At 36.9% G+C, this 17,248-nt stretch overlaps 1 protein-coding gene and 2 long non-coding RNA genes across 6 annotated transcripts in view; 2 read left to right on the top strand and 1 right to left on the bottom strand.

Moving 5' to 3' along the window:
* The window catches only part of LOC116169720 (uncharacterized protein CG43867-like), a 125,910-nt gene that overhangs the window by 102,187 nt on the left and 6,475 nt on the right, over positions 1-17,248 (top strand). For 3 of the 4 annotated variants that reach the window (XM_031485875.1, XM_031485876.1, XM_031485878.1), the window contains 8 exons: positions 12,129-12,773; positions 12,824-13,012; positions 15,350-15,464; positions 15,563-15,736; positions 15,784-16,184; positions 16,233-16,394; positions 16,444-16,662; positions 16,711-16,941. In XM_031485875.1, coding sequence (XP_031341735.1) covers positions 12,129-12,773; positions 12,824-13,012; positions 15,350-15,464; positions 15,563-15,736; positions 15,784-16,184; positions 16,233-16,394; positions 16,444-16,662; positions 16,711-16,941 — 2,136 coding nt within the window. Of the gene's footprint in view, positions 1-8,113; positions 8,300-12,128; positions 12,774-12,823; positions 13,013-15,349; positions 15,465-15,562; positions 15,737-15,783; positions 16,185-16,232; positions 16,395-16,443; positions 16,663-16,710; positions 16,942-17,248 lie in introns of those variants that run through there. The other variant, XM_031485879.1, reaches the window with a different exon arrangement.
* Positions 1,899-3,440, bottom strand: LOC116169725. Its single transcript, XR_004145055.1, has 4 exons — positions 3,319-3,440; positions 3,097-3,251; positions 2,902-3,045; positions 1,899-2,659 (listed from the first exon to the last, which is right to left on the bottom strand). It is a non-coding gene; the product is annotated as an uncharacterized LOC116169725 (long non-coding RNA).
* LOC116169724 lies at positions 3,037-3,985 on the top strand. Its single transcript, XR_004145054.1, has 3 exons — positions 3,037-3,167; positions 3,217-3,483; positions 3,921-3,985. It is a non-coding gene; the product is annotated as an uncharacterized LOC116169724 (long non-coding RNA).

Here is a 17,248-nt window from a genome sequence, read left to right as displayed (position 1 = left end):
TGGAAACATTAAGTAGGTACCTGCCGTTACATTTAGTAGATGACATACCTACCTATTTTGTGGTGGGGACAAACTACCAATTGTTCAGAATGTTTTCTTCCGTAAGTCGCAAAACTATATTTGTGAGGGAACGTGATATTGTCGCATTTTGTCGGTCTGTCTGTCTATTTTTTCTTTACATTCTATACCATGAATGTGTTCCAGATGATCCTCACATTTTATTTCCCGAAATGCTGTTTCGGAAAGTCAAACTCTCGGTCAAACTTAAGTGCGAATATCTCGAAAAGTGTTGGAGGAGGGTAGGTACTTACAAAAGGAAAATATTGCGGAGAATTTTTCTAAGGGCTTGATGCATCTTACATTATATAGTGTACTTTTTTGTGTGTACCAGACAGCCTTTAAGTATTTTGTATAAAGATGACAGCTTGAACATAAACTTGTGCATTTTCAGCCAAGGTTGTCTTTTAACATTATTATCGAGTTATTAATTAGGTCAGCGTCAGCTCAGGCCCGTAGCCAGAATGAAGTAGCAGGGATGGCCGGTATTTTTCTAGGGGAGGGGGGGGGTAACAAAAGTTTTTTATAAAGACTTCTCCTGTAATTTTTATATAGGTTCTAGGTGGGGCTTAGCCCCTGGCTATGGGCCTGCGTCAGCTTCTTCAGTTTGTTTACAAACAATTTTTCTGATTGAAATTTTTCCGTTAGGTAATGTTTTAATTTATTGTTTTTTGATCAAAATAAAATGTAAAAATAAATGTTTTCATACAAAAAAATTATTCCTTGTTTGGGATACAAAAAGGTAGGTTTCCATTAAGGTCCGTGAAAATCGGATGATTTCTGTCGAAGAAAAAAACAGTTTTTTTTATTTTTATTGGAAAATTTGAGGTTATGGGAAGAAACGGATCACACAAATGTTACAGATCTTCCATTCCTATAACTTTTCTTATTTGGGGGTTTAGTTTCATTAGAAATCGTGAAGAACCATCCCTAAAAGTTCACGGCATTTCTTCCTTCTTCCTCCGATTCGGTTCAAACTTTGCACAGTTGACCTATTATGCCACAAGTAATAAGCCTATTAAAAATGGGCCAAATCCAATGGACTCCTTGGGGTCACGCCTCCCTGTCTTTGTCAAACGCTTGAACCTATTTGGTTGAAACCGAGGTTGAAACTTTGCACAGTTGACCTATATGCCACATGTACCTAACAAGCCTAATAAAAATAGGTCAAATCCAATGACCCCGTAGTGTCACACCGAGGTCCTCTGCTGCTTTTTTACATCCGCCCTAGGAGTTTATTTGCATTTGCACGAGGAAATATTGAAGGCCCCTTTGGGGACAAGTACTTCCGAGTGAAGTAGTGTCATTTTACTGACGAGTTTTGTATTCATATTTACACGAAATCATCTTATTTAATATTTTACCCAAAATCGTCCTGAAACCTTCATTTTAATGCCTACTTTCTGTCAGGAAATCTTGCCGCTTGTCACTACTGGCCGCACCGTCACTTTACCGGCCGCATTTTTAACGCTTCCGAATGTCTATAATGACTCCTATAATCACTGACAGATTGGCATTAATCAAAAGTTCTATATAAATATTAAAAGACGATTTCGGGTAAAATTTAATACAAAACTCTATATCTCTCTATATGAAATAGTTATTTACATAGAAGTCAGTAAAATGTCATTACCTGACTCGAAAATTAAAGTACTCGGCCTCAAACGGGCCTCGCACTTCAATATTCCCTCGCCTGTAATGTATCATTTTCCTGACTTCTATGTAAATAACTATTTCATATAGAGCTTTTGATTAATGTCAATCTGTCAGTGATGACAGAAGCCATTAGACATTGCCAATGTGATAAATGCGGCCGGAAAAGTAACAGGTCCGACCGCGACCGGTACAATGACAAGCCGCAGATAAAGTAGGTAATCAGATAACGTATTAGTGTCTCTCTTATGGCAACTAAAATTACCTGGGATAAAAGTATTAGGCATGAAAATGAAGGATTCCTGACGATTTCGGGTAATTTTAGTTGTTTGTACAACTAGAGAAGAAAGTGGAGTTTTTCAACTCGAGTTCAAAGTTTGACACATGAGCGTAGGTAGCAGAAAGTGCCTGCCCGTTTTGTTTTCGTTCATTTGTTGACAAACACGTGAAATTCGATAACTTTCACAAATTTAAATGAATGATCAAACTATAAATTTGATTTGAAACCAAGACCATGAAATCAAAACATAAAAAGAATAAATTCAGCAAACATTTATACCAAAATGAATGTAATTTCAAACAATAAAAGTTAAAGGTATCAAACACGTGATTCTGCATTGAGGTTAAATCAAGTCAGTTTCGAAAACACAGATGGAACATTATAAAAAATATAAAATGTTGTATACAAAACACAAATAAAGTATAAAGAAATGCAAAGATTACTAACTGTATTAAATAACACAAAAATATCAACATACGCTTTTGTGACGAAAGTTAAAACGAAAATCCCGTTACGTAGCCAATGTTGAGGCTTAAGACCGCGTAGACACCGTTCGTCTTCTAAAAAATCGCGGGGTTGTCAGCTCTCGAGAATGTGTGCATCGTCGTAGGTTGTACATTTATGCAGGGTGGATTACCCCCGACGAATATGAACCTTTTCCTGATATATCTGAAAAATTATTAATTTATCGCGCTCCTGCTTAACCGCTTGATTGCATTTAACAATTAAAAATGTCAAACTAGTTACGTGTATTAAAGAAAATTCTAAAAACAAACTTCTGTCTTCGTTTTTTTACCTCTCTCTAAATTTAACTTTTTTTACTCAAAAATCCCTTCTTAAAGTCATACGTAGTCATACAGTGTAACAAATTTATGTTCACAGTGTAAAATAAATACATTTTAACAGTGTACCTTTCTCGTTTATTCAATTTTATATCACTATAAATCCTTGAAGGAACTCAAAAATTTCCAATAAATAAGCACCAATACTTCCTTGATAGCTACGAAAGCGAAAAGACGGCTGCGGTGAAACGAATTACGCCGTAGAATTTGTTGCTAATTTCTGGCAAACTGCAAATATAATCTTGTCAAAGGTTAATTACTTACCTACCAAGAGTTGTTTTTTGAAATTTGAGTTCGATTAGACGGTGTTTTGAAAAGGGATTTGTTGCCAAGTCGTAAGTTTTTTTCTGATCGTTTGTTCTATTCATACATATATTTTTTTAGCCTTTTATTTTTGGGTTTATATGGTTTATGTTTTTCTGAAAATTTGGTTTCGGATCAAGTTCTAAAAATAAAGCGAAGCTGCTGTGCAGAAGAAATACTTACCACGTTTGGGGTTCGACGTTTTTTTGGGTTGTGGTCAAAAGGCGCCGAGGCAAGCGTTATCATTTGTTGGGAGTAACCTTCCGTGAAAAACCTTTGTGGATAATCCTACCGCCATTCAATCTGGAAAATTCGAAGTTCAATTTATAACAATACACAAATCAGTTGGTATGTAGTTTTGGATTTGTTTTTGATTTATTTTCATACAAATTTGTTATTTTTGTTTAAACCGTGGACAAGCACAACTTTGGATAAAAAGTTGGCAGCTGAAATAAATTTGTTCTTTTGCTGTTTAAAAGTTGATTTCGATATATTTATTAATTTAACGTAACTAGAGTGGCTACTTGTCCATTGGTAATGGATGTGTTCAAACCAATTAGTATTAGTACTTACTTTCTAAATCTGCAGCGCTACCTGTAAAAATATGGCCACATTTACATAAAAGCTGTGTGATGTAAGCTTCAATTATATCAATTTAATTAATTTTGTTCACTACGTGCCAACGAAAACCTTTTTTTTAAATTTCGAATAAAGATCTTTGTGTTTGGGTAAATGCATGAGTTTGATTCTTTTGGTGGAATGTTTAAGTTGTCTTTTGATTACAGATAAATTATATGTACTTACCTACGACCATTGCGCCGACCTGATTAGCTGGCATATTTTACCTATTTTTTTGTAAACGTGGTTTTCACGTTATAACAGTTAAGTGGAAACTCTGTTATCTTGCTTCACCCCTTTTTTAATGTTAAAAAAATAATTTACTAATTTTAAAAATATTATTTCGAAAACCGTTAATGCTATCATCAGAACAACTCTTTAAAGAAACTAAGTTGTTTTCTATTTATCATCTTTATATACTCACCTTCTTAAAATACATCTACAAACGCAAGTCTACACTGCTTAATATTCCTACTCACAACTACACTACAAGATTCAAAACTGTCCGACAATGTAACAGTTAACAAACAAGTTGCACAAAAAAACTTCACTTTTCATGTAATCAAGGTCTATAACCAGTTTCAACTAAAGTACAATAGCTCCTTGTTTTTTATTCTATCGAATAAATCATTTCTGAAAAATGTAAAAAAAATGTGTGCTTCAATGAGTATACAAGAGGTTCGAAACATTCTTTTAGTTCAAATTTAATTTAACTATTAGTCCTTTGTTACTTATCATCTTTCCCTTTATCTTATTTATTTTTATTTTTAGCTTATTTTTATTTTCTTTCTTATTTTTTTTTAAATTTTATTTTTCTTTTTTTTAAATTCTATTATCAAGTTATTCACCTTGCACCTGCCAAAAGATATTAACAAGTTTTTAAACAGATATCTGCTGCAGGTATGAATTCAGTGTTGATATTTTTTTTCTTTTCTTTTTAATGTCCAATGTACCCATGTTTGTGTGAATGTAGATTTTATACATTTATTTGTTATAATAATTTTTAAGTTTAAAGTGAAAAATATTTTGTTGTTTTTTATCTACAAATAAATGGTTTATTATTATTATTAATAATTACTGCGCACAATTCGTACTCTTAAAAATAGAAAATTGCTAGTATCATTATTCCTACTATACCATCAGTTTTTCACTATTCAAAATTTAATACTCCATGGAATTTTTAAAAAAAATTCGTCAATATGAAAGTGCAGATTCTTTAAGTAAGGGTTTCTTTTCTTACTATTTAAATGACTAAAGCTAACTTCTTTAAAATCTTTAAAGGCAAAGTTGAATATAATAAAAAAAAAAGTGATTACCTTATTTCTTTAATAACTACGATAGTGAAATCCCTGGGCGTGCGACTCGAGCACAGGCTAGTCTCTAGTCTGTCCACAAAACGTTATCGAACAGAGAAAAATCTATGGACCGAAACTGCACTTCCTTTTCTTGGCAATTTCAAAAGATTGCACAATTTACGCGATCCGCCGGAATACGAATTTGGCATTGAGTGAATTGAGTGCGCACGAATAGTGAAATGCGATGCCGGATTACTATTTATTTACAGTCCCCTTTCCTATGTTCAGGATCAAAGAGTTCAAATTCTCGATTTTAAATGTTACGCTGTCTGTAATTCGCGATTTATGTCTTCCTTTGCAACTGTTGTGCAAATTAAAACGTCAAAAATTATAATTTATTTATTTCGAATCTACTCGTACAGTTCGAACTAGCGCAGTATTTAATTCGTCGCTGAGCAAACACCGGACAAAACTTCGATGGCGCTATTCAACGTGAAAATTTCCAGGTGCGAATATTCACAATCCAAAAATCATCGCCTAATTGAATTAACTTCTCTAGGCGGGGCCCAACTGCTATGAGGAAGGAAATTATGCTTCTCAGCTTAACCGAATTTGAATTTTTGGCTACTTGAACTGAATTTCTTTTCACCCCGATTTAACTATTGCAAGGGCGATTGCTTACGATTTTTTTTCTTTTGATAGCCTCTGTCGTGATTTCCAGCGTCCTGCAATCCCTGTGGTTATTTTTCACGGCCTAAACCCCACATTTTTTTCGAATTTGTTCTACCAATAGAATTCATTTCTTTTCACCAACCCCCACTTCAGAAAAGCACTTTTCCAGAAACCTCGAACGGATCTGATTCAGCCTGACGGTCACGTACATCTAATCATTTTTGTCTCATGATGGGATAAGTTGGCGCTTTTAACTTTTCATACATAAAGACCATTCGCCCAAAAATAACCGTAAAAAATTCAAAGTAAATAAACCATAATACAGGGCTCCCGTTACAAGGCACAGTACGTTTGAATTTTGGAAACTCTTGACACTGGAAAAGTTTCAATCAGATCGTAAGTGTGGAGGGCTGACCGTACATGTATCTTGTTACCTGCCCCCATCACCACTACCCCGAAATTTTAAATTTGAATTTGCATTATTAAAAGTTAGCTTATTCATGAACAGGGTGGTTCCAATTCGTGGATCTCCGTAACGATTACAGCACCTTCTTTGGACACTTTTTTTGGAGAATCTAAATTTCATATCAGAATTTCCTAACACGCTAAATGTAGAAGCTACTTGCTTATTTCTTATAGACTCCATATTGGATTTTTATGAAAAAAGAAATTCGTTTGAATACATCGCTATTATAGTCATGTTGATTCAGTAAGATCTAGTTACTTGTTGATGTTTAGCGAGATGTTTAGTTGATTTTAAAATTCTTCTTGCCAATTTATATAAGTATCACGTATGGTGCCTCATTATTTTTCTTTTTTGTCTTCTATTTCATTTTGTAAAAATACATGTAGCTTCTACATATCTAGCGTGGAAATGCTGATAACAGATTCAGATTCTTGGAAAAAAAGTGCCAATAGAAGCTAACGGGACCCGTCAATTTCCGACCGAAAAAGAAAACGAAAGTTGACGTTTTTCGGTGATATCTCAGTTATTTCCAACGATTTTTCAAAAATTTTAAATGCGATTTTTTAGTCACAAAAAGGGACAACTTAGCCCCCATTTAACCTACAGTGTATAGCTCACCGTTACGGAGATCCCACCGGTGAGCGACGAATTTGAACCACCCTGTACAATTATGTTAGTTAATTATTTGTAATCCATTTTGACATTTCATAAAAACCCAACACAATTTACATTAAAATAGGTATACGGAACAACCAGTTATGTTTATTGTTTATGTTAAGTTTTTAGCGCATTTTCCTTAAATGAACGCTATTGTCCGCACTTTGTCCGTCAGTCTGTCCGTCCGTACCCCTACTAGTCCTCTCGTCGTGGTTTCTTTCTTATACGGTGTAGGTCAGCCCCGAGATCAGAACCGCAAAAGATTTTTTGGATGCGGGGAAATCGCACTTTCATCGGTGACAACGTTTTTATCTTGTTATCGTTTTCTGTTAGTCAGCCTTAAATCTCCGCCGCGTAGGAAGCTACGTTTTTAGGGAAATTTTTCAAAAGAAAATTCCCTTTATGTGAGGGTTTGTCCATCTATCTGTCCGTCTGTTTTTCGTCTAACTTTAGAACGAAATGAGACAGCCATGTCAAACCTTCGCCAACTGATTTTTATATATTTCGCTATTGAATATGAGCCGGATTCAAAGTCGTGTTTCTGAATGAAAGCCGATGGTCAAAAAATTCCCCTACCGTGTGTCCAGTGTGTAGCTCACAAGAAAGCAAAGAACGAATTTCAAAAATTTATGTGATAGATATACCTACTACCACAAGAACGATAAGGTATAAGCAATTTTGGAAATTCGAGTAGTACCTACCACATTTGAGTGATATTCCATCTTTCTGCATAATTTCATAGCCTTTACGGTCTTATCCGAATCACCTATCGTCGCAAGGTGAGAGAAAATGCCTACGCCTCGAATACAAATTTATGCCTTAAATTCGAAACCAGGGAAAAGCGCATCTGCTTTGCGACCTTTGGTTTTTTTCCAAATGAACTTGGAAAATTAGGAAAGAGAGCACTTTTGTCGCAGTCACACTTGGCCGAAATGTGCGTGTAATGAATACAGTTTGCATGTTTTTTTACCCTTTTTTTATTTAAATAATTGCCCTACATGCTCGCCGTCGCTTTGTTTTATGAACATCTGTTCCATTAACAATTTACAAACGAAGGGTAAGTACCACCCTTCCCCACGCGAGTGACACAATGATACAACTTTTAAATTCGTACGGGACCCCTCTTTATTATTATTACGTGACAATTTGTGACTTAGAGAAGTGTACGTCCTCGGCTCGCTCATACGCGGGGTGTTTGGCCGTTTGCCAGTCGAATAACGAGGGGGGTTAACTCTGTACCTACTACTGGGGAAGTTTACTGACGGCGGCGACGGCGTCGGGACGATCTGGCGCCGATTTATAACTGCAGACAGCTCAGTTTCTTGTCCGAAACTGTGGCCACCGTGAGAACTCCCTTCTTTTAAATTAAGTGCTTTTGGTTTTAGTGGTTTAAGAACATTTTTCTCGTCGTATATATTTTTATGTGAAGCGACGATGACAATCATGGAGTGCTCAGGTAATGTTTCTATTTATACGATCTGTATTAATATCTTAGGCGAAAGAGTTGACTGACACCGGTTTCAGACCAAAGGATATTATTAAATGATTAAACGCAATGAGTCAGTGTGTACCTAATACTTTTCGTTTTTGTGAAGTATTAGTTACACGCAGGTGTGGTAGCTACTGTAGATCGGAAGCATGATACCCTTTACAGCTGGGTTTTTTAAATTACTAAATTCAATAGAACTGTAACTTAAGCTTCGTGTCACACGGAAGTACTTACTATCCTTACCAAACAAATCGAAAGACGCATAATCATAGGCTGTTTGAATTTGGAGTGGAAGCCTCGGTTTTGACATTGAATCTGGAGTTCTTGGCAATGGCCACTTGCTAGGAGAGGTAAATAAGGGTAAGGGGTCACTGCCAAAATTACAGCATTTGCACTTTTCATATTGCGCAGTTCATGGTGTTATAGTGTAAATTAATGAAATGTTTGCATATTATATAACAAAGATGGTATACCCAAATGTCAAACCCTTGCTTGTTTAGGGATTCACTTAATTGTATTCCGTAGATTTGGCCACACGATTCATTTTTTATTAATTTACATATTTAATTGCAAATTTACAGATTTTTTTTGGAACTCAGACTACTTCTCAATAAACGTGACACGAATCTGAAACGGGAATTCGAACTTTCACTTTCATAGCGACAAATTATAAACTCATAGAGCACCAACTAGACCTTCCTCTACAAGAACTTTACAACAAACAAAACTGACTGTCTTTCCAAAAACCATCTACCAGAAACTGTTCCAAAAGCTCGACAAAAAAAACGCCGTTTCCCGTCCGCTTCGTCCATTTAACGACTACTCCTTCTTCCTCGTTTTCTTGAATTTTCGTCTTCGACTCACACCTGAGTTTTCTTACAGTGAAAAACACACTTACTTATCTACAACTTATTTGGCTTTTACGCAGCGATTACGAACTCCTTATCAGATTGACCGGAGATAAACTTTTATAATAACACAATGCAATTATTTCCAGATCTTACATCTTATAAATTCTAATACAAAAAACAATGAACTTCAAATTCAAATAATATGATCGACATCGTGTTCAATCTCAAATAACCACCATATCTAAACTTAGAAAATTCTCATTCATGTGAATGAAGATGAAGATTCCCAGTTCCCAGATAAAAAAAGCTTGGGATCCGCTAAACCAAATAGGTATTGTTGTGTAAACTACGGCATGCGGACGTTTTTAATTAGAATCGGCATCTACAGAATTGATAGGCTACCGTATACTTTTTAAGGACACCAAGCTGCATAGGTTCTATCTTCCAATGGTAGGGTGAGTTTCTCCTTCCTATTAGGGTGGGAAGTACGTACATACCCGACTAAACTTAAACTCACTGTAGTTGTTAAGCGTCCAAAGACCCATTTTTGCATTTTACATTTTTTTTAAATCATAACCTCATGATTTTCTGAATTTACGAATGGAAATACCGAATTTAGAAGCTTTAAAATCTTGAAACCTAATATAGATTTGAGTTTCAGCAGCGCCATTTCTGTATTATTAATTTTGTGTGTGAAAAATTCCATTATTGTTTAAAATTCACTACGGAAATAGGCGATTTTGGAAGCTTTTATAATCTTAAAGTCTATAAAAGGTGTCGTATGTGCATTTTCAATGGTAAAAACTGCTTTAAATTTAAGATTTTTGACTCAAAAAGTACTAACTGTGCTAAAAAATTTAAAGATTCAGATTTCAGATGCCCCCATCGTTCATTCTTAAATATTTTGTTACTCCAAACTCATGATTTTTTAAATTGACGAAGGAAATAGTCGAATTCGGAAGTTTTTTAACATCCCAAAGGCTTTAAAAGGTATGTGTGCGCTATAAATGGTAAAGTAGCCATGCAAATGTGCTAAATATGCTAAAAAATTAAAAAATCCAAATTGTTTGCCCCCGCAACCTTATAATTTCTCAAATTTACGACAAAAACAGCTAAATTGGGAAACTTTAAGATTTTGAAGGCGCTCTTGATGGTCAAAATTTTTAACCTAAAGATTTTTTTATCAAAAAATGTTAGAACACTGTGTATCTCAGGTGGGAACCGTTTTTTTAAATTATTTATTTTCCCCTGCGGTGGCTAACTCCTACTCTGTTCTTCTTCTCAGTATGATCCATCATCTCTCCCTCTCCTCTTTGCATATAGGACGAGTTCATATTTCCGGCTCCTGTTCGTATCAGGTTCCGACGATTATGCATTGAAAAATATTCTTTCTCTCTTTCCTGCAGTATTAAGGGGTAAGCCCTTGCGTGTTTAACCTTGAATTTGTTGAAATATCTGCCAAAGTTACCGTGTTCTGTTATGACATGAGCCGTTTCACATACGACCAGTTCTTAAGACCGCTTTAGTAGAGGTTTTAGTCTAGTTAGTTTCCGCTTGCTATCGTATTTTTAGGGACTTTCAGTATAAGAACCTTTGGCATATTTAAGGTTCTCTTGAATGCATCTATAGTGAATATGGTATTTCACGACAAAATTGTTTTCACATTTATAATTTAGTTTTCGCACAAGTACATATTGGAAGGGGCAAAGAAAATGATAATCCACTGTCACCCAATTTTTGAGATGGTAATGTAATGTTTCAAGATGTGTAGGGTTGGAAGTACTACCGCCACGTCGTTACGCCACTATTTGTTGATATTTACTCACTGACTCGTTGGCCTGTAATTGCTCCTTAGGTTATTAACTCGTTGCAACTTACCTTTTTTTTCTTAAATACCTGTTTTGTATTACGTGGTAATTAAATTTCAACCAAGGCTGCTCTACCAACCCAACCCATTATACATTTACAGATATCCATGTCCGAACCCGGATTCCAACCAGGGACCCTTAGTACCACAGTCCAGATTCAACTGAACGGGCCGGCAAATTATGACAAAACAAATTGGGAACGTTGTGCTCAGTGCCAAATATGAATATTCTATTAAAATCAAAATCGATACGTTACCCGAATTATACATTTAAATCAATAAATACTGCCAAGTGCAGTATGCTGTCTTAAATCAATACACAATTAGAGTGCAAATCCTAATGATAAATTCGACTATGATATACCCCCAAAGTCTTACACGCAAACGACGTCAACAATTGTTACGCAAACGCAATTCAGTTTATTCGATTATAAGTACGTGGTGCAAACATATTTGTCTTGAAAATGCAGGTAAATGACCTAAGTTGCCAAATAATTACGGAAAAGTATAACGACGTCCAGTAGCGGTCCCAGGATTTAGTAAAGGGAGGGGCCCAAACCCGAACTTTGTCCCAACACGGAAAAAAATAAAAGAAATCTGATGGAAAAAATGAACAATGGGGGGGGGGGGCCCCCCCTCCCCCTCTGGAACCGCCACTGACGACGTCAAAGGCAGGATTATGACGACGATGGCCTGCTTCCAATCATGGTCTGTACTTGCCATTTACTCATCATTTACAGTTGTGTTACTTGGCAACATCCACGAATGGGTTTTGAAACATTTATTAATATCTAATATTATCTGGACGCAAGATTTTGAATAGTGTGCTGGTAAATAATTGTCTCATCTGCACCTTTAACCTTGACGAAAAATTACAATAATCTATGTAATAATAATTAAAACACTTGATATGGTATATGTTTACGTGCCCTTGGGCGCCCCCATCTCAAGTGACATCAATTTGCGTAGAGCAATCCGATATTCCTTCATATTTGTGGTCAATTTTGCGCTATTGCTATATAAAGATCTACTCCGGCTCTGACAAGACACAATGAATAATCCGTTTGTCTCCTTGCAGGTACGAATAATGGAACAAAAGCTGGCATGGTCGCAATCAAATGACTCCAACACCCAGATATCGCGTCTGGAAGGAGAGATAGAAGAGCAACGCCAATTGAGATTACACGACGCCCGCCAGGTCGAAGCTAAAGCCGCCCGCATAAAGGAATGGGTCACGAACAAACTTAGGGAATTGGAACAGCAGAACCAGGTTTTAAGGGAGCAGAATATCAAGTGCAATCAGCAGTTGGAACTGTTAAAGAATCACATAGCATTGAGTGATAGGAGAAGATCGGAAAGTTGCTCTCCCGAACCGAGAGGTCAGGTCGCCGTCGGGCAGAGCGCGTCGAGAACCTCCCGACACCGCAGGCATCAATCAGTTTGCATATCTACAAATTCATTCGAACCATCTGTGCCAAGTGCTAGCTTTATAAACAGTAATTTTGTAACTAGCAATTCAAGTATGGATCCTCTCTCGGAGGATTTGCGCGTGGCTGTCGATAATTTAAGTTTAGGTCGAATAACGAGCGGTAGTGCCTCCGATCCCGATTTAGCGCACGATTACGCTGAAATATACACGCCCAGTCGAGAAAAGGTTCCTTGGCCCAGGGCACCCACGCCGCCCCTCCATCGATTTCCTAGTTGGGAAAATAGGATATATCAAGTGAGCACGCGATTTACTTACCCTTTTTTTCACTGTTTAAGCATTTGTAGGTTGCCGCAGATGGATTGACGTTGACAGGCACGACACCTAGTGATGTGGGACCCGAGCAGGCGGGTTACCAAGATATTCCAGTGCCTGTATATGCAACTGTCAAGGGAAGAGCTAGTCAAATTAGGTCTATGCCCTTCACTGGGGACTCTTCGGACGATTCGAGCGATGGCGAAGGCAACAATACAGCGGTAAAAATTGTTGTAGTAAACTATAAATAATAAAACTTGAATCACTTATCTCAACACCAATTTTCCTTTCTCCTCGACCCTCAAACTGATGATTTTAAATAAATAGTAATTATGTTGTTTTGACATAGTTCGAAGTGGTAAAGCAGTACTGCTGTCAGCACTGTAGATAACTGAATGGCAAGGGTTTGACGAATAAGGAAAATTAAGGTTGAGTTAATTATTAAATTTTTCAAATTTAAATCGAGTTTTTGTGAAATGCGGGCAGTGAATTATGAAAATCTTGGAAAGTGTAGGTACTCCCATACTAGGTTAGGGGGTTACCTTAAAAATGAAGTATCACATCACAAAATGGGGTCTTGAACGTCGGCCAACCTTTGCACTTTGAACGTTGACCAACCTTAGAACTTTGAACGGTGAGCAAGCTTCGAAATTCCTCGTCAGAAGAGCTAGATAACTTGACATTGAACTGATCCAGGTTCGACCTTATATGACTACTGTTGCCCTCTGGATAGAGTTTTTTCGGAGATTAAACTCCCAATCCCAAAATGTCCTTCATAATTAACGAAAAGAGACGTTTCACATGCTTAGTTTGAAATTAAACGGTATGGTAAAATGCGAAAATTCAACGTTCCAAACTTACTCGTTGACGCCTAAAGATCTTTTATTTTATTTTATAGAATTCGCAAATTTGTGGACGGGCCCGGTGATTCTCCAACCGGCACAACGTACTCTGTAGATAACATTCCAAAATGTAAACTTCTTTAATTAATTACAGTGTTCCCTGTTATGATAATCGCCAATCGGGAACCAGTCTTAAAATTCATGTTAATTAAGCGCGCTTCATTTGATACTAAACACGACCCATTTTGATAACGTTTGCACTACGGCTAATTAAACTCACTTAATTGGCCGGATTAAAATTCCAACATTTGGTAATCGAGTAAGGCGCATTGTTAATTGTAATGTTTGGATCAAGCGAGAGGTCTGCTTATCTATCATAAACTACATGGCCTTGCTTGATTTAATACTCGCTTTTTTTAACATTGAGAAACTAAAAGCGGCTCATAATTAATTAACGAAGCACAATATTTTCTCCCGACTTGCAAGAATCATTAAAATATCTACGTGACCAATTAAAAACGGAACAAGTATAGATACGGTGTTTTGCTTTCCTTATCAACGACACTACAAGTTACAACACTTACTTCTGCCTCATATTTCCCACTCCTATAACATAAATAAACAGATCTGTATGTTTCTCATAAAGAAGCGCCTGGTTCATCCATTTTTATCGTCTTCCCTTTATCCCTAATCTTTTTCTTGAGCATAGATAACAACCGACACGGTCGGTCGATCGAACTAACCGAATGTTAGTTCATTTAATTGTAAACGCACTTTACTTGCGTTTGAAGATTCCGTTCTGAGGAAAAGACTGCAATTTTCACCCCGATAAAACACGAACGAACTTTTTTTAATGCTTAAAACGTGAGGCAGATTCTATTAATCTGAACCATACCGTGACTACGCGATTGGTACAGAAACGAATCTATCAGAAAAATCTTTCTTTTAGATTACAACTGCTTGAAATCTTGCGTTTTGCGCTCAAAAACAACACATGTCTTGGACCATGTACGTAACGATCTCGTAGCCCAAGAACAAATACCTTCACAACTACTCCAGATCACTCCACCCTTTTTTATTTATTAATTTTCACTTTTTTTAACATGGCGTCTAGAGACTAAGTAGACCATTTTGCTCAAATGTAACTCTGATTAGCAGTACCTCCCCAAAAAGACGAGGTTTAGGCTGTACCTCGTAACTAACCACGCCTACCAAGTTGTATCTTTAAAATTGGTACGCTAAACTTGCAGCTAGGTACTTTTTGGTCAGCTATTTCTTGCAACAAAATCCAAAATTTAGTAAGGTAACAATGCTCTATAGAAATCAAAAGTCGCAGAAAATTTAATTCTACCAATTGCGTACAGACTTTTTCTAACAATTCAACCACCATTCACACCAGCCATATAATTTATTGTAAAATTTATCCCTCCGATTTTTTGCACCCTGTAGCCGTTCTATGATATGTAATACCCAAACTGCTCTAACGCTCTATAAAATTCGAAGTAATAAATCCAGATTTAAGAGCTACCGTTACAATAAAAGTTCAAATGCAAAACTAAGCAACCAGTTGAACTTCTGAAAATAGGGGCCAACATATGAATCCTCATAACTCGCTATAACTCGAATCATATGTGACTTGTAGAAATTGTTTCGCCCGCATTTCGCAAGTAAAAACACTACAATGCGATTATAATCTAAAAGGTATAACAATTTCAGGCAATCGACGGAACTAATACTCACAGTAGAAGTTCGGGTGATACAACAGGTTCGAGTCCTGGCAAACGAACAGCCTCGAGTAGCAGCGGGTCGCCGAGTAAAAGTAAAACAAGAGGTTAATATTTACAATATACACTTTTTTATTTACGTGTACAATTTTACTTTCCTTTTTCTTATTTTACAAATGTTGTGGTTGTTAACCATGACACTCAGGCGTTTCAGATACCTCATTCGAGTCGGGTATGTCAGATGATTACGCAGTGCCTCCAGACGCCCTTAGTTGTGATACGACAAGTTTAGAATCATCAATCTTGCGAACCTCGTTTATGGATAGTCCCAATAAAAAATCGGAGAGTATAGAGAAGAGTGGATCTTTAGCGAAATTAGGTACCGTAAGCTCCACCTTTACCGGGTGTTTACTTTGTGGTTCACAGGTGGAAAATTGAAAACGTGGCGGAAGCGGTGGTTTGTTCTAAAAAATGGTGTTTTAACGTACTACAAGAACCAAAGTGATATTAATAGGAAACCTCAAGGGCAAATATTATTAGATGAAATTTGTAAAATAACGAGAGCGGATGGGTCCAATACTTTTGAAATTGATACAGGGAAGAAAACGTACTATTTAACTGCTGACTCGATCACTGCAATGGAAGACTGGGTACGAACCTTGCAAAATGTACAGCGCCGAAATGCGACAAAGTTATTGTTAAGTAAGGAGGAGAATAAGCCATCCGTTCAAGGATGGCTTACCAAAGTTAAGAATGGGCACGCGAAGAAATGCTGGTGTGTGTTGATAGGAAAAATGTTTTTGTATTTTAAATCTCCTACTGACACTGTAAGTATTACTCGCACAAAGGGATGGGAGACTAATTATGGTATGTAGACACCGGCCGGACAGATCAACATGCGCGATTCACGGGTGGAGGAAGTTGATCATTTGTCTGATTCCGATTCCGAGGACAAGGATGCTGAATGCACAGAGTTGACATTGGGCATATTTCCTAATCACCAAGGACCGACCTACCTACTCTGCCCTGGTAAACAGGTAAGTTTGTACTGTTGTGTGGAACTCCAGATTAAGGCTGTGAGTTTAGGAAAAAGATTCGTGGTTGTACCATCTGACGGTTGCAAGCGGCGGGGGCCCTAGTAGTGGTACACAGTACGAACAGCTCATCCATAAATTGATGGAAGTTGATGGCGATACGAATTGTGTACTTTGGAGGCATCCCGTTTTACTGCACGTCCCGTGCACCAAAGATGGAGCTATTCCTTCCTACTTCCCACTCACAACTCTTCCAACCGAAGCACTACAGGTGATTATCAACCCAATGGGTTTTGCAACACTGAGAATTTCATTACAGGCCGAAGCAATTAAGCAGTTTAAGTGTCTGCAGCTGTTCATGTCGGCGGCCGTCGATCAGGCCGGTATCGACTATCACGTGATATTAGCGCAGAATGCGTTGCAACAGTGTCTGGATATGCCAGAACTCCAAGCTGAACTTATATGCGCGCTTATTAAACAAACGAGCAAAAGTTCGCCCCTGCCCAAGCTAGGAGTTCAGGTATCTACACAAAAATTGCTTAAAAAAAGTGTAAGTGTTGCTTCTTATATTTATTTCTTAAACGATTAGCGATCATCTCATGGTAGATTTCGATCTTAAAGTTATAAACGATTGTTTCGCTTTTGCTTATGCGTAAATCGTGGGCTTACAAAAACGCCGTTTAATTTATTGTGAATGAAAAATTGTTTTGTTCATCATTTACTTCATGTAACAAATATTCAACTTTTGAAACACCAAAATCCCTATTAGCTACTAGTTATACAGAGTAAGTTAATTACAGGATCTTAGCTTGTAACATGTAGATGTGTGATAAGTGATATCTGCAGCGTTATACAAG

This window comes from Photinus pyralis, unplaced genomic scaffold, assembly GCF_008802855.1.
Source record: "Photinus pyralis isolate 1611_PpyrPB1 unplaced genomic scaffold, Ppyr1.3 Ppyr1.4_LG4, whole genome shotgun sequence".
Lineage (NCBI taxonomy): Eukaryota > Metazoa > Arthropoda > Insecta > Coleoptera > Lampyridae > Photinus > Photinus pyralis.
The sequence above is the reverse complement of the archived record's forward strand: the minus strand, read 5'-3'. Positions and strand labels throughout refer to the sequence as shown.